Source organism: Neodiprion lecontei, chromosome 4 (assembly GCF_021901455.1).
Source record: "Neodiprion lecontei isolate iyNeoLeco1 chromosome 4, iyNeoLeco1.1, whole genome shotgun sequence".
NCBI classification, from domain to species: domain Eukaryota; kingdom Metazoa; phylum Arthropoda; class Insecta; order Hymenoptera; family Diprionidae; genus Neodiprion; species Neodiprion lecontei.
The window spans coordinates 35,770,276-35,792,404 of NC_060263.1; the positions used below are offsets into that span (position 1 = coordinate 35,770,276).

At 38.3% G+C, this 22,129-nt stretch overlaps 4 protein-coding genes across 12 annotated transcripts in view; 2 read left to right on the forward strand and 2 right to left on the reverse strand.

Annotated features, from left to right (window-relative positions):
- LOC107220344 (pancreatic triacylglycerol lipase) overlaps positions 1-3,557 on the forward strand; it is a 19,885-nt gene extending 16,328 nt beyond the window's left edge. For 2 of the 3 annotated variants that reach the window (XM_046737475.1, XM_046737476.1), the window contains exons 5-10: positions 483-629; positions 721-949; positions 1,022-1,471; positions 1,833-1,959; positions 2,224-2,439; positions 2,561-3,557. In XM_046737475.1, the coding sequence (XP_046593431.1) occupies positions 483-629; positions 721-949; positions 1,022-1,471; positions 1,833-1,959; positions 2,224-2,439; positions 2,561-2,666 (1,275 nt within the window). In that variant the 3' untranslated portion in view covers positions 2,667-3,557. The remainder of the gene's footprint in view (positions 1-482; positions 630-720; positions 950-1,021; positions 1,472-1,832; positions 1,960-2,223; positions 2,440-2,560) is intronic. The other variant, XM_015658907.2, reaches the window with a different exon arrangement.
- Positions 3,254-15,089, reverse strand: LOC107220333 (rho GTPase-activating protein 39). 5 transcript variants are annotated; one of them, XM_046737472.1, is made up of 13 exons: positions 14,938-15,089; positions 13,554-13,658; positions 12,972-13,110; positions 10,996-11,157; positions 10,681-10,863; positions 10,254-10,599; positions 9,596-10,111; positions 9,120-9,488; positions 8,851-9,039; positions 8,419-8,528; positions 7,539-8,294; positions 6,326-6,769; positions 3,254-6,238 (listed from the first exon to the last, which is right to left on the reverse strand). In XM_046737472.1, exons 1-13 carry the CDS (start codon positions 14,949-14,951, stop codon positions 6,044-6,046), a joined length of 3,528 nt encoding a protein of 1,175 aa, XP_046593428.1. In that variant the 5' UTR covers positions 14,952-15,089; the 3' UTR covers positions 3,254-6,043. The 5 variants fall into 5 exon arrangements, with proteins under 5 accessions (XP_046593428.1, XP_015514376.1, XP_046593429.1 ...); XM_015658890.2 differs by having other exon boundaries at positions 10,245-10,599; XM_046737473.1 differs by having other exon boundaries at positions 10,245-10,599; positions 14,896-15,069.
- A 142-nt stretch (positions 15,090-15,231) lies between these two features.
- LOC107220337 (ankyrin repeat, SAM and basic leucine zipper domain-containing protein 1) lies at positions 15,232-18,257 on the forward strand. Of its 3 annotated transcripts, none has more exons than XM_015658899.2 (9): positions 15,232-15,463; positions 15,661-15,832; positions 15,929-16,054; positions 16,139-16,259; positions 16,580-16,685; positions 16,811-16,945; positions 17,040-17,395; positions 17,492-17,714; positions 17,785-18,257. In XM_015658899.2, exons 1-9 carry the CDS (start codon positions 15,395-15,397, stop codon positions 17,929-17,931), a joined length of 1,455 nt encoding a protein of 484 aa, XP_015514385.1. In that variant the 5' UTR covers positions 15,232-15,394; the 3' UTR covers positions 17,932-18,257. The 3 variants fall into 3 exon arrangements, with proteins under 3 accessions (XP_015514385.1, XP_046593435.1, XP_046593436.1); XM_046737479.1 differs by having other exon boundaries at positions 17,790-18,257; XM_046737480.1 differs by lacking the exon at positions 15,232-15,463 and adding an exon at positions 15,481-15,553.
- LOC107220336 (conserved oligomeric Golgi complex subunit 5) lies at positions 18,012-22,104 on the reverse strand. The gene is made up of 14 exons (XM_015658897.2): positions 21,829-22,104; positions 21,636-21,728; positions 21,420-21,544; positions 21,082-21,301; positions 20,846-20,988; positions 20,491-20,757; positions 20,284-20,404; positions 20,097-20,214; positions 19,876-20,016; positions 19,405-19,788; positions 19,190-19,315; positions 19,000-19,108; positions 18,663-18,878; positions 18,012-18,530 (listed from the first exon to the last, which is right to left on the reverse strand). Exons 1-14 carry the CDS (start codon positions 21,866-21,868, stop codon positions 18,351-18,353), a joined length of 2,283 nt encoding a protein of 760 aa, XP_015514383.2. The 5' UTR covers positions 21,869-22,104; the 3' UTR covers positions 18,012-18,350.
- Positions 22,105-22,129: the final 25 nt, after the last annotated feature.

Genomic DNA, 22,129 nt, shown 5'->3' on the forward strand with positions numbered 1-22,129 from the left:
TTTAGAGAATAACAGTATTAATCGATTCAACGCGTTTCTGCGCGTAACCAATCTTTTAACTATCTACATAATCTGTGAGTAAACTGTGGAACCACGTTCCTAAGTACGGCTCTTGATTTCTCTTTACCTTGAATCAATTAATCAGGAATAGTATGATCCAAATGATTACTACCCGCGCAACTCGGTTTGAATACCTTTTGGCACTTAAGCTGACTTGCGTGTCTCCTAATGTTGTTATTTACGATTTTTAAACATCACCGATACGATAACTGCGTTTCACTTTATTGTCATTCCATGCTGATGACAATTTCAGACAAAACGTTAAAATCTAACGTAACTAGCTATTAAGAAAACGACTCCAGAAATAACCTCGGCCAAATTTATTGTTTCCTCAATGAGGTCAAATAGTGTAATAATTTCCATAACGTGATTATTTTCACATCTGTCACAATTCAACGAGTTCTTTAATGTACCGATAACAGGAGATGCGCAACGAGCTTCTTAAGCATTCCGACTACAACGTGATAATAGTGGACTGGGCGGGTGGCAGCCTTCCGCTCTACACTCAAGCAACAGCCAACACTCGACTAGTTGGCCTTGAAATAGCACATCTCGTCACTCATCTCCAGGCAAGTCAAAAGCCCCGTGTAATAATTTCTCACGAACGTGGAACGAATGCACCCCTGAAATAACGATGATTTCATGACGATCCACATCCAGACAAACTACGGACTCGATTTGGAGAACGTTCACCTCATCGGACACAGCCTCGGAGCCCACACCGCGGGTTACGCGGGCGAAAAATTAGCAGGACAAATCAGCCGCATAACCGGACTGGATCCAGCCGAGCCCTACTTTCAAGGAATGCCAAATCACTTGCGGCTCGATCCCTCGGACGCTAAGCTGGTCGACGTCATCCACACAGACGGAAAGAACATATTCTTCCTAGGTGAATATCGATAACGATAACCGACGTATCCCTTCTCCTTAAAATGTGGAAGTAACCAAATCGATTGACCAGCTCTTCTTCCCCAAGGTATTCCGGGGTACGGAATGAGCCAGCCCTGCGGGCACCTCGACTTTTATCCCAACAACGGAAAGGAGCAGCCAGGCTGCACTGACCTCAGCGAAACTACGCCATCCTTGCCTCTTACTCTAATCCGCGAAGGTCTCGAAGAGGCCTCCAGGGTCCTGGTAGCGTGCAACCACGTACGTGCAATAAAACTCTTCACTGAAAGCATCAACTCCAAGTGTCAATACGTTGCTCACGAATGCGGAAGCTTCTCGAGCTTCATGCGAGGCGAGTGCTTTTCTTGCAAAAGTAACAGTAGCCTCAGCTGCGCTGTGATGGGATATCATGCTGACAAGAGTCCGGCGCTTCTTAAACACCAGAGTCAAGATCAGGACGACACCACGCCGCTTCTCGGTTCAAGATTCTTCTTCACTACCGGCAAGGAAGAACCTTACTGCAGTGAGTGTTGACATTTCGTAACCGTGAAACCGGTGAGCTGGCCACTTCACATCCATTCCGGCTTTAGCACAATATTTGAGTATCTGCGTGCGTAATTCGGATAGTAATAAGGACTACTAGTGTGAAGACGAGCCGCCACTTAGCGAGCATTAGATGTGAAGTCGAACTTGACGTTTTGTGTCGATCACTAATAATTGTAAATATCAACGGGCTTGTCATTTTAATCCAGTTCACAGTTAATAAACTGCCAAGCTTAATTCCAGAGTATGATAATCGTTTAGAATATCGTTGGAAACTTTGGATTCCGCGAAATATATAATTCAATCGCGTTTAATCCAAATTATCGCTTGTCTGCTCGCAGGAAAACATTACAGAATTACCATCGACCTCGCGAGACCTTCGACAGCTGAAAGCTGGGTCCAGGGCTTCATGAAAGCGACCCTCCACGCCGATAACGGTGTAATCCGCAACTTGGACCTCACCCCAAGGTATGCGTTGAAACCAACCCTTTCAGTAACGCTTTTTTCAACCCCCTTAATATTTTTACCGAGCAGTTGAAAAACTCACCCTATGAAATATCTTCAGACGCACTCGTATATCAATCCATAATTGAATTCATTCCAGTCTTACGATGAAAGGTATACGGGAATCCGCAATGGATTTCTACGAGTTTGCTCAGAAATTTATTACACACCATCCGATCGATTTCAACATTTAGCCACAGTTCGATTAACCATCTCGTAAACTTGTAGCGGATACATGAAGCTTGAACATGGAACAACGGCGAGAATGGTGGTCTCGCACACCGGGGGTGCGAGTGGAGATATCGGAAAAATAAGACGGGTTGAGCTTTCGTGGGAATACGACATGGACGTGCTGCAGCCGCGATCCTTGTGCTTTTTCTGGTGCAACGATCGCCTCTATGTCAACAGCGTAGCTGTTGATATTATGGAACTTCCTGGCAGAGGGTGAGTAAATTTTATCGTCATCTCGCTCGCCTTATTCTCATAATTTTGTACTCGTTTTTCGTGTGTTACTTTTTATCATTACGTACATAAATCTATCACGTATTGTAATATTTTGCAACAGGAAAAGAGAAGCGGACTTTTCAAGCAAACTTTGCTCAGCTGGCAGACAAGAGTTCGCTGAAATAGCAAGCAGATCGAGTGCTTCCTTCGTCGACAATTGTTCGTAGCGCTGCAAATCGGCGATAAAGTTAGCTGGACTGATGAAAGCATCATGCTAAAAAAAATCAGCGCAACTGATTCTGTAATGTACGATAACAATGGTAGAACTGGGTTACAGTTTAACGGAAATTCAAAATCAGGTAATAACGTTACTCGAAGAATCAGCGCTGGTCTTTACCAGTATTAATGTGATCACGTTGTAGATAAACTTTTAGATGTTATATATATATGTTATATATATATGTGTGTGTGTGTGTGTGTGTGTGTGTATATATGTACATGTGACTATCACCATTGTAGTCTTGATATAACATGTAGTTTTCGAGCAATTTTAAGACTAATCGTTATTGTGTAAACTAAATGTACGTATGTAAATACTTGAAATTGTGTAGCCTAGCTATCTTACTTACGATTAATTGACTAGCTCATAAACACGTATGTGCCTAGACTATGGCGCATTAGTATATGATTGAGATTATTATTCATCGAAGTTATACAGGCGTGTTATATTTTCTGTAAATTAGTGCCACCAGCCATGGCCTAGAAAATTATTGACGTAAGTTAATCTGTGTGATACTGTTTTTTAATAATTTAAGGCAAGCCTGTGCAGGTCGCGGAAGTCCCGTAATTATAGTCTTCAGAAATACTATCACAAGTCACTTGCCCATTGTACATATTCATCTTCGTAGATACTTCCGTAAAAGTATTCAAGGCTCGAGCAGCGCTGAGGATTGTGAAAGATTGATTGAAGGGTTTGATGTGGTTGATTTGTTATTTTCTTTTATCGTAAAAAACTGCAGATAAGACGAAAACTTGGAAACTTAATACGAATCTACTTCTGTATATTGCTAAATGGTCGTAATTATGTGTCTCAAAAATAAATACGTATTAAATCATAATACTAGTTTTTTGATTGGTACTTTCCCTCTCAAAAAAAAATCACATACCAACGTTATGTGTCATACTTATTAATCGTAACTGTTAATTAGAATAATTCGACCGAGGATTCATTTGAAAAGTTAAATAAACCTAGAGTAATGGATTAACGTTTTGATGTTTTTTAAATTCGACCAACATTCTACTGTAAAAATCCAAAAAGGGCCTTTCTTCTTTTGTAAAACTTGTCTCAGAATCGATTTGAAGGATCATTTGATGAATGAAAAAGATATATTTAGAACATCGTAAAACCGACAGCTGAGGAAATACGATGGACGTTCAAAGAAATTTTCCGTTTCTTGCTTGTAAGTTTTGATTCTAAAGAAACTGTTTGTAGTGAGTATCAAGATGTGGCAAAATTTGATCTAAAAATTACAATGCAGTTAGTGTTAGTTTTTTCTTTTTGGCGATTCTCGGAGCCCAGGTAGTTTTTTTCTGTAAATCAATTCCATAGGAGCCTTTACTGTACTTTTTTCCCCTCTCGTAAGGAGACGTGTTCATTTACATGCGCGACGATATAATCTGAAGAGCACTTTTTCGGGTACAAATTACAGAAGCGGCCGTGAGAATTACTTATTAGTATATTGAAGTATTCGCGCGTGTTCTTTGAGCTTGTCAAATACCGCTATCGAAATAATTTTCACGCCAAAACGTGCTTTCCATATAGTTACCGTCGCACGTATTAATAAAACGGGGTTTTCTTCATGCTATAAAAATCTCTGACAGTGAATCTGGTATATGAATGCACAAAAGGTATGATCAATTCATTCAGTCAAGATATCTGAAGAATGTACAACTCTGATTTAGCGTTCACAGCAAACGAATTGTACAATTTGTTGTATGAGCTTCCGAAATTACCGATTACAAATTAAGTATTTGTTCCTGCGGTCTCACATGATGTATTAGCGGGTTGGGCTTGGGCAAATATATTCAACAATATTCCAGCTCGAAATGCCTTCCATACATTATTTGTTTTCAATAAATTTATTTGCAAGCAATCATGGAATACGTTTGATGATCAAAGATACTATAATGGATTAAACTGCGATGTAGCCGATTTCTTTGTTCTGTTTTGTCCAACAGAATCCTGACTTTCGCAACAACCAAACTAAGCCAATCTATATTATTTTCGTCGTGTGAGATATTCCATCGATAAACATAAATAATTTGAGGAACATTTGCAAGCATTGCTCAAGAATTTTTTTTAAGATGACCCCGAATATTTGCGTTATGTAACAGTATTTTTGCAGTCGTCTGAAATAATTTCCAGCACGTAATTTAATCTGTATGACAAAAGTTTTAGAACAGTGTTAGTGTTTTGTGTAATCATGGCAAATCAACGTATTTATAGGACTGGCAGTCACAGAGATATCTCAAAACATAACCACTTTGAAAACCAGGTTGAAAACATTCGTATGGTTAGTGGCATATTCAAATAGATTCTGAAAGTTATTTGACAAATCTCCACATATACTCATTTACACAGAAGTTAGAATTATGACAAAGCTCAATAAGTTGTGGGATTTTCGAAAAGTTCTGTGCGCAGCTTAATGCAGAAAAAAAACATACATTTTCGGTTCGAAATGCGATGCAAAATGTATTTTTTTCTTCAAATTCGATCTGTATTCGTTTCTAACAGCACGTAGATCACTCCACTTTATGCCCATAAAATTATTATACAGCTTTAGAACTAACAAGTTTGCAATAAGCCTTGTAATTTTAGTGAAGCCTTGAAAAACACTGGTAAGGTATAATTACAAAGTGACCTGCTACCAGTCCTATCATCAAAAGCAGTAGTTGGTTGTACCAACCATAGTATCGGCAATTTGCATGTTCGAATAAATATTGATATGTTGTATCTTGTCAATTTATATTGAAAAAATAAATACACAAATAAATGCTAATCCTTCGCAAGTATTTTCTTTTCCTTTTTACTTCATATAATAAATTTGTATATACGCTTATATTCGTTATACAAAAAGACCTCGCTGTGACGATATCACGGATATACACGGTAACGCATTAGTTTTATATTACATGGGATTCAACAATGATGATCGAGTAAAAAAGCCATCGCAATTCGCGCGGTAACAAGAATCGGTAAAATATCATATAGCGATATATAATCTAATAATATTTTAGTAATATGCTAATATATGTTTATAAATAATAAATAGGAAATGAGTGGCTCAGCTCTTGTAGACGTTTAAATTACACATTTTTAGATAAAAGAACACGTTTAACGAAAATAAAAAATAATATTAATAATAATGATAATGATAATAATTGTTTGTATAAGAACAAATAGTAATAGCAATAATTTTTTCAATTAATACAATAATAATAATAATAATAATAACACTAACGATGAGACTAATAATAATGAATATACAGTTGTCGTTTTGGCATAGCAGTTTTTTTTTTAAGTCTAGTCTAAGTAATCTAATAGTCAGTGAAGACCTTCGACCCACGCAGTGTCTAGAGATTGAATGAGGGTGCGAACAAAGGCCATCTCTTTTCTAGCATTTTCTAGAATAACTCTCGGATCCTGGGACGTACAACGCAACACGTTAGGAGCCATTACCATAGCCAAGTTGCTTGCATCCATTTTTGTTCGAACAACAACTTCCGGTCTTGCAAATATCTAAAAAAAAATCGAACAAAATTCAAATCAACATTCAATAAAACATGGTCTCAATTTTTTTTTTTCAAAGTACTGTGAGTAACGCACCTGTAAAAATCTTATCAGATGACAAAGAACACGACGGTTAAGGTCGGGAAGCCGATCTATCAATGCGGTAGCTGCTGCGGCAGCGGCTCGAACATCGTCGTGGCGTAATGAGACACATTCGGTATAGAGAGCATCCGGGATGAGTGGCTCGTACAGTTCCCTTACCCAAAGCTTCAATAGAGAAGCTGGTGCGTGAGCATCTTGGGCTGAATTTGCCACTCCGCTATCCTCGAATCGGTCAAGAGACGCTTTAAGGACGCTGACCTCATCTGCGTCGGCAGATACTCTGAAAATCCCTTCTGTTGTAGTTCCACCACGAAGTAAAACCTGTCTTGCTAGTGTCGTTTGCACCCAGGGAAGCTCCCTTTGAGGGTATCGATCTCGTTGCAAAGCCATGACTTCTCCTAGCGTCGCGCCAAACATCGAAGCACGGAAGATTTGTATCTGCGCGAAATAAAATGATAGTCAATCAAACGCCAATTATCAAGCAAAAATTTAAATTACATTGATATTATTCGTGACTCAGGATGAAAAATAGTAAATAATATGGCAACATTTTGATATTACTTTCACGACGTTCGCGATCAAAATAAAATTATCAAGAAATCAGATCACTAACGAAGTCAAACCGCATATATTTGAACGAGAGCGGAACATTATTTTACGTATGCATTTAAATATCACTTGGGATTTCGTAAACAATTTAGCTATATTCCACTATTACCAACAACGAATATCAATTTGATGTCTCCCTTTCAATTCGTTGCAAATCACGTATGTTGTAGAACATTGAAAAATAAAAGACATGCATTTTTTTATCGGCGGAAAAACGATTTAAAGAGGTGAAAACCAAAGATGCGCACCCAACGATAATTTCTTGATACCCTTGATGTATATAAATGAAACTAACGTTGAATTACTTCGTTCATCAATAGAAACATTTCAGTATTCGTTTCATTCAAATACATCAAGCGTTGCTATTTAAAACTGAGAAACCACGCTATTGGATACCCATCTTTGGAAGTCATTGACATCCCTTTAAACGGTTTTTCGCCGGTAAGGAAAATACTTGTCATTTAGTTTTCGGAATTGGAAGGGAACATCAAACTAACGTTCCTTGTAGGTGTTAAATTGAATTCCCTGACTGTTCCTCAATTTTGAAAGCCGTATTACAGCATAGCGCTAAACCGAATCTTATCTCTTTTATCATTACCCTAGCTTGGTCAATGTCCTCAAGAGTAGCCTTGCGGGGTTGGCGTTTTCCATGGGCTCCAATGCGCTGTAAGCGCCGGCATGCGACGGTAGCATAGTGACTGACTTGGACGTGTATTGGCCATTTTGGAACTTCGAGAAATTGAAAATCTGGATCTCTATGCCTGTTCATGTAGCCTTCAAGGTACGGCTCAAAAGTAGCACTAGCAGGAACAAAAGCGAGACAGACAGCCATCAGCTCCCATCCTCTGCGCAGGCTTTCTTTACGAGGATTTTCCGTAGTTTGACGACAGATTTGCACGTAAAGCTCGTCTCGTAGCGGCGGTTTAGCAAAGATTGTATTGACTATGTCCATTGCTACTCCATCGAGAGTCATACCTACGTTAGCTTTTCTATCTCCCATGTAAACTTGCACGAGTCTGAATAAATTACAAGCTTCTCTCTTAAGAAGCTTCTCACCGTCTCTACCAGTTATAGCAAGCATTGGCTGAGGTATCGGGTCTTTAGACCAACTCAGCATGTCGCGCACGCTGAATTTCTTACGGAAAAGCAGCCTGAGTCCCTTCGGTCTTCCACAGTTCAGGTTCAAATTATCTTGCGCATATTTTTCTATGTCTCCGCCACCGCCGTCTCGCCTCACTTCGTCAAAGTCCGTCGATCCTATTCCAGATTCATTTCCAATATTCGGAGTCGTTCCTAAATTCGTTCCAGTCGAAGGTGGCAGGGAAATCGGTCTCACAACCCCCGCAGCTATGCTCTATACCGATTAAAAAATATGTTTTACAGACGGTATCGTGTGGACGAGAATTAAGATGAATAAAGAGATCGACGCCATATTCACAGAACAGTCGAAAATTGGGGTTCGGAAAGTAAAGGCATACCTCAGTGTGAGAAACTATAGTTGGGGGTGGCGGGGTAGCTGGAGGCCTCGTCAAAGTGTCTGCTGTATTATAATAAGTAGCTAAACCTGCCGTGTCATAGTTGCCTAAATCTGAAAATCAAAGAAGCTATTATTGCACTGAAAGTTACATACACAAAATGTCATCAATTCCGAAAAATTACAAGATTTTCATAAAAAAGTGTTTCAATTCTACTGAAACTAAATTCTTGTAAAATGGAAAATAATTTCTGGTTTGCAAGCTTTTGTTTAAGATGTGCTGCTCGTACTTTGACACATTGTTTAGTCGTGAGAGAAAAGTGAAGTGAAACTATGTTTATTCTGCTGCAACACCAGAAAACTTTACTTTAAACAATGAATCGACACTCTATTCTCGTAACATAAGCTTAGTTGAAAACTATGACCAAATGCTGACCTGCATAGTGATCCTCAAGATATTCTTGGCTTGAAGAATCTCCCTGATTGCTAGCAGCCTCATCATCTGCAAACTGATCGTCAGAATCGTCATCCACCCTTCCCCCTGCTCCTCCACCTCGGCCACCTTCTTCATCTAACGAATCATCTCCTTCTTCAGCGAGCAAGGGATCACCAAACCGATAACAACCTATAAAACAAAGTATAATAACTAGCATTAATAACATGTTGAAAGGTTTCAATAAAAACTGACTCAAAATTTCATAATACCAGAGAGTTTAGCCTGCTGAAGAATGTAATGTTGAAGAGGTAGCAAGTGGTCGGAATCCACTAATAGATTTCCGTAATAAGGTGAAGGGGGAGGACTAGGGTTTCCGTTACTCTTCTTTTTTTTCCCATTCGCGCTCTCCTCAACTCCAACCACTTCCTCACCCCCCATGCTGTTACTGCTGCTGTTTGTGCTGCTGGTGTCATTGCTATTACTGTTACTGCTGTCTCGCGGCGGAGGATGCGGTTGGCCAACTAAATATCTCTCATGCATTGAATCGTCGTCTCTATCTCGTCTCCTGTTTTGCTGTTTCTGTTGCTGCTTTTGTTGCTGAACGAAACTGTAGCTCCGTGCTATTGGTTGCGGTGTGCCTAAACACATGAATCGACAGTAAAATTTTCAGGTCCCTTCTTGCGACACTTTTCAAGAATATTTGTGACCAGAGAAAATTTCATCGAATATTAATAACAATGCTTACGGTCAATAGAATTGTTGCAATTTGTCCTCCTATGATCTCTTTCACCAACTTCCAAGCTCCTTTGCTTGGAGACATTAGCCATAATGCCGCCTCCACTTCTGATCAAACTTTTATTCGTTTCTGCTCTCTCGGGTGGTACACCACCATATTTTTCCCTGACATTAGCCTCTGACAGAGAAACTGAGCCAACATGGTGAGGTCTGCTGATGCTACCACTGCCTGTTTCTTGCCTGTTGCGATGATGAATAGAACTAGGATAAAACGATGTTGCGTTTGTTTTGTCTAGACTGTTAACCCTCTCCCTGTAATGTAGATCCCGTTCTCTGTGGTATCGATTCCCTGTCGTCTCCACGAGAGATCCGTATTTGTCCACCTGAGGTTTATACACTTGACCGACTTGAACTTCGGGTGGACGGTATGGCGGCATTTCTTGCCTAAAACCTCGTGATTCCATCAACGATTCTCTATATGGCGATGTACTTGGCTCAGGGCCATACGAACCTCTGTTGTCTTTGCCTAAAAATAAACAATCGTGCAGACATATTATTTTTACTAGGATACTGTTAGGTAAGAAGTTACGTGAACAACTAATTGTGGTTGCTGATTGAAAAAAGAACTGTTTGGCAATGAAAATATTTTACTTTCATACCATTCTTACTTCTGTCCGAATCCAAATTCGTCCCCCTTATTTCTCTTTGCGGTTCTACAAAGGTTTTTTTTTTGAAAAGAGGAGTACTAGTAGAAAGCGATAAACCAAGCGGTGGTGAATCAGTTTTTGGTTGCATTTTTTGGTTTTTCACACTCTCCAGAGTCCCACTTTTGTGACTTCGATTTTCCAAGGTACCAGATTGTTGACGCAAATGAGATGATGGTGGTGGTATCGGTTGGGTCTGACCAATGGAACGATGGTGATGTCGATGAGGTGAATCCAGGAGTCGATACCCAGTAGATTCCAAAGACGTGCGACTATGTGATACCGAGCTATCGCTGGAACGCCCGGAATCCTGTGTTGAAAATAAAAATCAATTGAATATTAATGCAACCGACCGTACCGAATATCTATAACCAATTTGACCATCACAAACCTGGGAGTGATTGTGTTGCCTACGAGCAGCAGGTTGTTCATGATGTCGATGATGATGCCGGCTGTTGTGGTGATGATGGTGGTGATGATGGTGACGTCTGGACGAAGGTGAAAGTGACGGAGGCGAAGTTTGAGCATCGATACCGACTCCTGGACCTCGAGATCTGCAAGCACTTCCGACCTGCTGCAAGAAATAATTATATGTTGCTTTGTTAGTTGAATATTTGTTGCTAATATCAGCCATGAATTTATGTCCTCCATAACACATATAACATGAATAAGAGGGGAATTCAAAATTTTAGGATCACTGACTCACTAGTGTCGCAGCTAGATTTGGACTCTCCTGAAAGGGCAAATGTGCAACTCTACCAACTGAAGAAGTTGGAGTCTGTGTTGAAACGGACTCTTTCTTCTTGGGCTCATTTCCCCTCTGCGAATCTCCACCAGGTCCGACAGGCTCCGTATTTTGCTTTAATGTCTGTAAATCCCATTACATTACTTCAAACTCAGATGAACATTGATTATTGCATGGAAAACATTCGTGTTGACCAATTACTACACATTCCATTCAAATTATAATTGTGCAATTGTTGTAAAAAAAAAAAATAATCACAATATCCCAAACTACATGCTATGAAATGATTTCGATGATATTTTATTTGGAAATATTTGAATTCTATTTATTGGTCTTTCTACCGTACTATGGGTCAACTAAGGAGACACTCGTGTATGTACGCGGAGATAAGTGGAATCATAAAGTACACAACAGTGGAAAGCTGAGGCCTACTTTTTTTTCCGTTTATTGTAAAATAAAAAAAGGCAAGAGAAATGAGGAACAGTTACCAGAATAACAAAAAATACTGTAACAAATAACATGACCATGAGTCTATTCAAAGATACATAAGGGAGGTCCTTATTTGGGGGTTGTAAATATTTTCATTGGCATGCCCCCCAGATCTGTTTCAAATCGTTAAAAAAAAATGTGTCTCAAGTTTTAAGCCTCTAAGTCAACTGGAACGCGTTCCTCTAGGCTCCGAAAGCTTTAAATGTGAAATACATGTAGTTTTTATCAACAGTTATATTCATTTCGTATGATTTTGGAGTAAATTAAGAGACCCATTTGAAACTTGGCAGAGCTGTAGCTTATAAAGATCATAACAAAACCTGAAAATTTCAAACTTTTATAATTATTATTCCCGTATATATAAGCCTATATAAAAGTGATGCTATTAAACTTAAATAAAAAAAAAATATATTATAATATCATGATAAAGTTTAGAAATTTTCAGGGTTTGTTCCTATCATTATAAGCAACAACTCTGCCAAGTTTCAAATCAGTCCCTTAATTTATACCAGTCATACAAAACGAAATAACTGGTTATAAAAACTACATATATTTTACATTAAAAACTTTTGGAGCTTAGAGGTATGTGTTCCAATTTACATAGAGGCTTAAAACTTTACAGATTTTTTTTAAGGATATGGAACAGATCTGGGGGACGTCCCTATGAAATTTTTTCCCACCCCCAAATAAAGACCACTCTAAGATACATACAATTGATTTGTATCGTTTTCAATATTTTTACTGAAATTATATCTTTAGCAAATTTTATAGTATTGTTAATGCTTGAAATACGATTTTATAATTGTATTTTATATATTGGACTAACTAAGAGTGAGGAAATCACTCAAAGGGGATAATTCTAATTTTAAAATAATTTTTTTAAACAACTGGAGTATTTACAAATTTCAGCATTTGTTTTTTCATAAACAAACTGGGATAGTGCTTCGAATTGGTTTACTGTTTGTGATCTCACATTGAAGTTGGTCTTTATTTTAAGCGCCTGAGGCAGAGTGCCCCCTCATAGAGAAATTTATCATCAATCTTTGGCGCCGTATGATGGAGAAAAAAAGGCATAACCAACGAAGAAAAAAGGAACACGCGCAAACATTATCATTTGATATTTCAACATCAGATTTTCCCAAGAACCCCTCCTGAGCATAAGATGTGGCATGATGTATCATACGTGGGATGGTATAATATAAACCAGAGTTTTTTCTGCCGGCTACCATCATCTATTTATAGTTTCAGAGAGCAAAGCAGACGAGTAAAAGAGCTACTTATCCTACCTCAGTTAAGTATAGGTGAGAGCCGGAATGTTCATTTATGTCAGACACATCACACACAGGTAATTGCATATCTGGCTATAACTCTTAATCACAGGGAAGAGAAATATGCAGCTAGCTCCAAATTTACCTTAAATTGAACAAAAAATTTACATCACCATTTACCTGCAATTTGGCCAGTGGTATGATGTCACAGTCTGTAGGACGATGCCAAACCGTTTTCTGAGATGTTGCATTGTAGTAGTAAAATCTTGACGTGTTCTGATCAAACAATTCCCACCATTGGTTGTTGTCTGTCTTTTTTCTGCAATTACATCCATAAATGCTCCATTTCCCTTCTTGTAACAATATTTCTGTGTTCAAAGCTGACTGTTAGTAAGATTTCAATTCTTAAGCTGTCCAACTCGTCAGAAAAGAAACCCTCGGTTTGATGTATATATGTAGGAAAAAATTTTCGTGCGGCAATGCTTTGGCAAAGATATTTCAATAAAAATGAAAAAAAAAAAAATTCAATTTACGAATAAAATGCACTTTCTTAGTTCATATGACAAAAGTATATCATTTCTCAATCATAAAAGTAATTTCAGGTTCATCGATCACTCTCTGATAGAGATAAGCAGTTAGTTTAAGTCCCTGAGCATCACCAACTGATGTCTTGAGGTATACCAAAAGAGAAAGTTGCGTAACAGCATGAAAAATGACAATTGAAAGTTCTTAATAACAGAGAGCGTTTAACAGTCGTCTTACACAGGAACTCCAGGCGGGGGATCCCACACACATTCACCAGTGGTCAGGTTCGCATACATGTGCTCCTTGGTACGGGGCTCGATGATTTCCACCCATTCCATCCTGCTGCAATTATTAATAACCAGTCAGACTCTACCTCCAGGATCACCTTAGTCTCCACATTCCCGTTTCACTTTCTCATTAAGTCATTTAATAACTAGATATTAAAATTTTCACAAGGAGACCGTTAATCTCGTCAGAGAAATGGTAAGGTGAAAAAATACACAAATAGTGTTACAACAATGTCTTCTGGTAACAATCATTGGTTACACACGATTTTGGAATTTGCTCTTACAGAATTTTTAAATATTAGGTCAAAAGAATAGTAGTTATTATCTTTGACTTGTTTTTTTTTTACGAAGTTGAAGCTAGTAGCCAGATTTAAAATGTGCAGTTCAGTTTTATCCTCATAATTCTATAAAAGTACCAAGGATTCAAGGTATTTCACAAAATTATTATTTTCAGACTTCGCTATCTTATTCGAATGAACATTAGAGCGTTTGGCTGCTAATTCTGACTCCTTGCTTCAGCCTTGTCTTTTTTTTATGCCTGTACATCGCATAAATATTATTTATCGATTCCTTGTGGTTAATAGTTATCATGATCTTCTAAAAACAATCACTATGGTGCGTTAATTGAGACAACATAAAACTGTTGAAATACATGTCACAAAAATTTGATTATACTGGTTATAAATCAACCTTTTTTTGACACAATGACCAGTGAACTGCGCAAGAAATACCAGAATGAAAGAAATTATGGAACGTTTTGCTCGACTGGCATTCTTGAAATAGTAATAAATATTTATAATAAGCTGAGTACGGTGAGAATTGGTGGAAACAAAAGTGTTTACAACGATTGTGAGAAAACCGGGAACGGGGCCAGTTTAAATGAAACAACCGATTGTACGGGGTAAAGATGAGTCAAACGATCCGTTGATAATGTTAAGAACGGAGTTAAAGGGACAGGGGAAATAGGGGGAGCCCCCACCCTCGAAACTCGCCCATGATAAATAGGAAGGTTGGATGGTAAGCTGATGTCATGCAAGCAGTTTAATTGGTTAAATTGACGGGTTCGAGAGCTCAAGCGTGCTCGAACTAGGGTAAAGGCAAAGTTTTCTCACAGCAATGTTGCTCGAGGTGTAATAAATAAAAGAAACGGTTGATTCGCAGATAAGAATGCGAGCAGCTATTAACGAGAGAAGAGAGACGGCAGGGCTGTGGTCCACCCTATAGGCACTACTATCCACTATACTATTGCAACTATTGATTTACACTGACACTGAACTCACTCGAAAAATTACCATCATTTACGGAATCATGCAAATAACGACCCTCGTATCTACCTGTCGGATGCCATCTCGTCCGTGTTAAACCCGCCACTTCACTCCACTAATAACGACACTTTATTTAGCCATTCCATCACAATGGTCTCCGGCTCCGCAGCCGCAGAGTACGCACGAAAATGTCCAACAGCCATGAGCGGCCACCATCTCCGGGTTGATACTACTCTACCATTTGAATGAAAATTTGGAACTCGAGGACTGTTCGCAACGGCAGTCAGCTCGGCTTTAATGCACGAATAGATTCTCTGAAATTGATGCCGCATAAACTGGCTCCCCTCGTTTATCCCCGTTTATTTTCAAGCCAATCAAATACAAGATTTGACTAGCTTCTGCTCGCTTCTGTCATTTGACATTTGACACCGGACCATTGTGTTTGAACGACATTGCTTTCAAATTTTTTTTTCTTCTGAATAAACACCGGAACGTTGGTATTTCTAAAATAAATATTGCGAAGAGAATGTATGCCAGACCTGCGGGACTCTCTGACGAGGAATCTGACGATGATGGATTCTCTTTTTACGACGAGGTTAAGCCGACATAACCTTTACCTTCATGCTTTTTCTGTTTATGTTTACACTGCAGCCAGACCGCAACCGTCGTAGATTTTTGATCCGCGGTATCGCAACCTTTTAAATTACATGATTACTTATTTTTCATTAAATTATTCACTTGGTATTAATATCACATTTTGTTCTGCAATACGGTACATAAATGTTTCTTCAGGTCCCCCAGCGCAAAAGGAGAAACGCTCAAGCAACAGCCACAGCAAAATTGCAAGCTGAAACAGACAAAACGCAAGAGCCATGTTTCGAAGAAGGGGAACGAGAACTTCAGTTCCAAGTAATGCATGCCTGCATGGCAGGACACTTGGAGGTCATAAATGAATATATTACTCGTAAGTGTATAGTCAGTAAAACTGCGAACAATTTTTTAATGCCCTAAGATGTGCCTAAATTTTATTAAATTAATCTTCATCTTGATTATCCAACAGTGGGTCACAACCCAAATGATTTTTTAAATAGCGGATGGACGCCGCTTCTCTATGCCGCCTCTTCAGTTCGCCCCGATGTAGTGGAATATCTGTTATCCTTGGGAGTAGACCCAAACAAGCACAAAGGTTGATTGACATTCCCTTCTTCCTTGCATAATTCTGATAATCGATTGTGAGCTATCATGTATATATTTTTTGTTTCACGATTAGATGGATTCACACCACTGATGGCATTGTGCAACGCAAATGCAGGAACTCCGGAAGCAAGCCTAAAATGCTTGCAGCTATTAATTTCAGCCAATGGAAACGTGAACGCAACAAACAAATACAAGTAACAACTTACAGTTGCTAGTATAGCTGATCTTATGTTTATCTGGAAGACGCATATTATATGTGATTTGTCATTTATCTTTTAGTAAAGCAAGAGTATAAATCTAGCTTTAGGTCTAATGAATCCCATTTGCAACTCCATTAATATCACTGAATATTTCCATAAATCGTTATTCTTGTTCGGAGTGTCGGTTTGAGAATGCATGATTCAACAAATATATTTAAATATAAGAAATGCTCAATCTACATATGGAGATTTTAGATAAGCTACACCATTCATCAGCAACAATTCTAATCAATAACTTACAAATTTATTATTAGCGAAACTGCTTTGATGCTTGCCTGCAAAGAAGATAAGTCTGAAGTAGTCAAAGAGCTTTTGAAACATGTGGACAATGTAAATTTTATTAATAATGAAGGCAAGTCGGTAAGTAGTTTAATTCTTGAAAAAATTAAGAAACTTTTTACCAGTGCCCCTATATTTTGGTCCAATTTAAAATGAATACATTTTGAATGTATGATGTGCTATTGTGCTTCGTTATTTAATTGCAGGCTTTGTTCTATGCAGTGCTAGCTAATAAGCCTGAAATATTGAAAATTCTTTTGGAATATAATGTGGATCTAACGATTAAAGATAAACATAATTATACCGCAAGAGATATAGCAATTGCTAAAGGCTACGATAAGGTAATTTTTTTCTGCGCAATATGTTATATTCGTGATCAATTATTGGTAGTTACGATTTTTAAATAATTTCCTTATCAATGCTTTTTTTTTCTAGTTAGCTCTGTTGCTGAGCACAGAAGCTGATGATCTTCTCGAAGTAGCCGATATATCTGAGAATGTCCAGACCTATTGCTGGAGGGATATGTTCCCTATGCTATCTACAAACTCAGACAAATACGTAAACTTTGACATAGCGACTATTTTATGTGGCATGGGTATGGAACGGTACAAATCCATGTTTGAAGGAATCGATTTGAAAACTTTTTTGAAATTGACGGAAGAAGACCTTGTTAAACTGGGATTTGACATGCCCTTTCAAAGAAGACAATTTATGGAAGGACTTCACAAGTTTCATGTCAAAAGTTGGAGCGCACATAGCATTGGTGCTATAAGAAAAAGCTTGCCATACACGTCAGTCTTGCTTAATATTCGGTGCCATTGAGAGTAATAAGTTTTTATATTTGCAGAGTTAGCTTCATTTCACTGCATTTTTTTTTCTTCTTCCAGACTTTATGATGGAGTTGTATCTCTAGGGCACGCAGCAAAGCAGATAGGTGTAATAGGTTCCGGTATTAGATTTATTAAAAATAGTCTCGAGGGAGCAAGGAAACAAAATCTTCAATTATCGGATACAGAGAAGATGAAGTACAGCGGTCAGCTGCAAAAAAGTCAACAGTCTTTACTGACACTTGAAAAAGAGTTAATATATATGAAAACTCTTGCTAAAAAGGTAAGCAAAAGATGTTGTAAAACGATTCAAATCAATATCAAATCTGTAACACCCTGTTGATTTTTCGTAGATTAGCAAAGACACAAAATTAATTCCTCCCGCTGATTATATTGGACCAAAAAAAAAGAAATCCGACTGGACCATAATCATTGGTGTCACTTTGATCATAGGAATGTATCTCTCAAGGACCAACTATATCCAAAGAATATGGAATTAATACATATATGTTGATAGTTGATGACTGTGTGATAATAATGTTAAGGAACTTCGCATTGAACAATCTACTTTTACGTCAACTTTTAAATATTATTTTTTACCTGTAACTAAGATGATTTATACTGGATTAATTACTGTTAAATAATTCTAATTTTTGTAAGTGCCATGACACCCGTTAATATCTATAAAATAATCCTAATTAAGTTTGATGGTGCAATGTGCACCGTCATCTTTCAAGACTGATTTGAATTGGTGTAGATCATGAGTTCTTCATTGTACTTTTGCCTTGCAACTTTCAGAAAATATCTCCAAAGCAGGTAAATCCAATATTTTTGGTCTGCCAAACATTTTTTATTAATTGACATTGCAAAAAACACAAACCAAATATTCTTACGAAATAAAACTTTGTAAACTTACTACCTAGTTAAGACTAGCTAACTTGGCCATGAGGGGAAAAAGCGGATGGAATGTTGGCTGATTTCTTTGGCGAACAGCCAACTGGTATCGTTGTAGAGGGCCACTGCTCAATGCCAATCTCTCTCTCTCTCCAGGATTAGCATCCAGCCACTGAGACAGTCGACTCACAGACCAACCTGCACTCTATAAATATCGAGAATAGATTATCTCATTGCTACAATTTCCATAGCTTTGCTTAATCAAGCTTTTGTGACTAGTATAACAAATCCTTTTAGGTTTCACAAAAATAATGGGAAGAATTTATTTTTTCAATACCTGATGAGGAGATGGCAAATCACTCGGAGCACCAGAAAATAGATGTAAGAGGACAAGGGAAGACGGTACGCTCCCTTCACCCTCTAACACTCGTTGAACCATTTCTTCTGGTCTAAGTGGAAGCAGCGCTCTGAGTGCTCGAAGCACTCTATACTGCTGCTGCTCAGCCAAGCCAAGCTGCCCCCCTCGGCACAGCGGCATCACTGCCACTTCCATCTGCAAACAGAATGTTGCCGTTTTTATTTCCTAAAGGCTCCATCGCTGTTCGTCGCTAACTTTATTCCTTTTGATAACGAAGCTAATAATTTGACACAACTTATCTAATAAGTGGATATACCTGATTGAAGTCAGCAATGAGTTTAGCCCTCCCATGTTCACTTAGTGGCCTCAGAAGGCAAGCGTGTCTAACAAACAACTCAATGCATCTCGAAGCTACACTCTTGCAACTGAAATCAAAAATTCATTTTTAATAATCACGATTTAGTAGACAGTTACTGATCAAATGTGTAGGAATCATGCCCACCTACCATTCAGCAACTATTGTTTGATTCTTGTATGGAACTAGGAATGTGTTAACAGATCGGAGTATGAAGCCCTGTAGCTCGCGCATATACAACGAGCTCCCAATTTCTTTTCCTAAGGGACTCCCAGATCTGACAGTGATAAGAGACATCAGAATTAGTTTCAAAATGAGCAAGAAGTATATAAAATACCAAATATTTCAACCGAACAAAACTCTCACTCTCTAAACTCTGGATCATCGTGCATCGTTAGGAGGATACTTTCCACTGCGTCAGTGATAGATGCTAGTAATGGTGCCAGTATTCCTCTCGTCAATGTATCGGTGTGCTCTAGAGCAGACGCTATAACCGATGCTCCACCAACCGGTAAGCTGCCAGCCATATTTGCTATCACACGACCCATTTGGGCAGCAAGATAATGTAGTAAATTGGCAAGAGTGACGTTCAATTGTTGGCCGACATTTGGACTGTCAATTACTTGACTTGCTTCTGCCCCAGTGACCAAGCCTTGTTCGCATTTCAAGCAAAAAAGCCGCACAGCTTTACCAACATTGCGTGCAACAACCATTGACAATCCTTCATCCACCAATGAGACACTCAGTTCACTGCATTAGTTTAATTTGATTAGTTAGATACTTTGTAGTTCCCCTTATTCAACGAACTTTATCAATTCGGCATCAACATGTAATCACCTAGTAACGGTACGAATTAAGCTATCTATTTCGTCCTGGTTTGGTGCTCCATCTCCAGAAAACATCGTATGCACAGGATCTAGTAGTCTAGATACCGAGCGTGACAGGTAAGCATTTTCAAACGGTGACAACACGTCTCTACTAAAAATTTTTAATTTGTATGATGAAATGAGTTGAATGAAGTAAGTTTTTATGAAGTCAAAATATAGGAAAGAGCTTACTTTATAGCGTACACACCAATGGCTTGCGATCTATCTTTGAGACGTTTACTAAGATCCAGATATATTCTAAGAAATTTTGGATACTCCCCTTCTAATGCCTGCTTGATAAATGAAGATCCTGTAAAATAAGTACATCTATACTTACCATCGAAATTTAATCATCATTCTGGCTAAAGGATGATTTTACCTTGAGAACGTTCGATTAGAATCTTAGCCAATAGTCCTGTAACATTGAGCCAGAACTTCTCCGATAGATCGTCAAATCCCTTTGAGTGATTTTCCAATAATGTTCTTTGAAGTAACTCAATCTGCCCAAGAAATGTTATGAGTTTCAAATAATGTACAGAAATTATGGAGAAAAGCTGACAGATAGCAGAGTTACTAGAAATCAAACCTGTATGCATTGTGTATAAACTGAATCTTGAAAAAGACGTTCCAAATTAGCCCAAAGTCGTGTGCGCAGATTACCAGATGAGCCAGGTGAAGGTAGGGCTGCTCTTCCAGGCCCACCTCTTTTTCCTATATCTTGATTGGTGGGTACAGATATATCCAGTGCCTCTCTGGCGAGTTTTTCAACCTCAGAAAGGGCTTGAGTAGAAGTAGTTTCTACTGTATTATCAAGTATTCCCAAATTTGAAAATACTTGCACCGCAGTGCTGACCTATATAAGTAAATAATTTCTATACAAACGAATATACCTCTATAAAGTTTTATAGGATAGAATAGTGGCTTAGAATCAATCAGTTTACCTGCGAACGATCATTGGATTGTAAACCTTGAGACAAAGTATGTGTAGCTATCCTCTGAACAGTCGCTCTGTGAACTTTAACAGCTCTCTGGTCTTCAGCAACCACGTCTAACCCACTCAAGTCCGTGTCAACCATCAATTGCTCTGTGAAATAACGATAATTGATGTAGGAAAAATCGGTAGACTTTTATAATATTATTTTATAAAACTAAGGCTACTGTGACCTCATTACAGTACCTAATTCATGCAAGCTGTTGGCTGCCTTCACAAAATCAGGACTAGCTGTGCTACTGCTCATTTGTGATTGTAAGCGTCTTGATAGGTGTTGCATTCTTGTTACTCTCCGTAAGAGGTCAGAAGTTTCGTGAAGCCGCGATAAGACCAGTGTCTGTGTCTCGATTCTATTGAATGGCTCCACTATTTTTCCACGGAGTCGTTCAACTGCTGATAGTAGGCTCTGAATTAAAAGGAAAACAATACATTTAAAAATTCTGTAATCCGGAGTTCGAAGTAAAGAATAATATCTTGCGCGTTGGATACAAATCTATGGATTCAAACGTCACAAATCAGCTCACTTGCACATGTGCTTGCATTGTGGAAAGTACGCCTTCCAACTTCTCGACCCATGTCACTTGGGAAAGAAGATCTTCATGGTTGGCTAATACCTGGTTTTGTAGTTCGGCATCTAGAACTGTTATGGCTGTAAAAAGAAAACACTTGATTGGTAACATTCTCAAACGATTATACTGCCTGTATTATTGTTTGTTATTTATAATTGGATAAATACATGCCTTGAGCCAACTTGTTGAGCTGCTGAGCAACTGATAGCACTTGATTAAAATTCGTCTGCTTAATTTCACCTCCGAGGAATTGCTTGAAGAATTCTGAAACTCCATTTACGTGAGATGCATATTCAAATAATTTAAATGCATATTATTTTAATCTATCCAGGATTGCAGCTACAGGTTGAATTTTATAATTTACCGTCATTTTCAATGGTCTGCCAATTTGACACGTTGCTCATTTTTTAAGGTTATTCACACAATATCTTGCAAATTTCGGTGTTAGCAATTCGATTCACCAAAAGTCAGAAACCGCTCGCCAATTTTTCATGGTCTTCTCTGTCTGCTGAAGAAAAATTATTCTTTCTTGATAAAATATGAAATAGCTTCAGGTTTTAGTTTCACGTCAATCATGAATCCTAAGCTTTGATTAAAGTGCCAAGCTGTCAGACACGACCAGCTTTTGGCAAACTTGTGGGTTTCAAAATTAGAGCCTTCAGAAC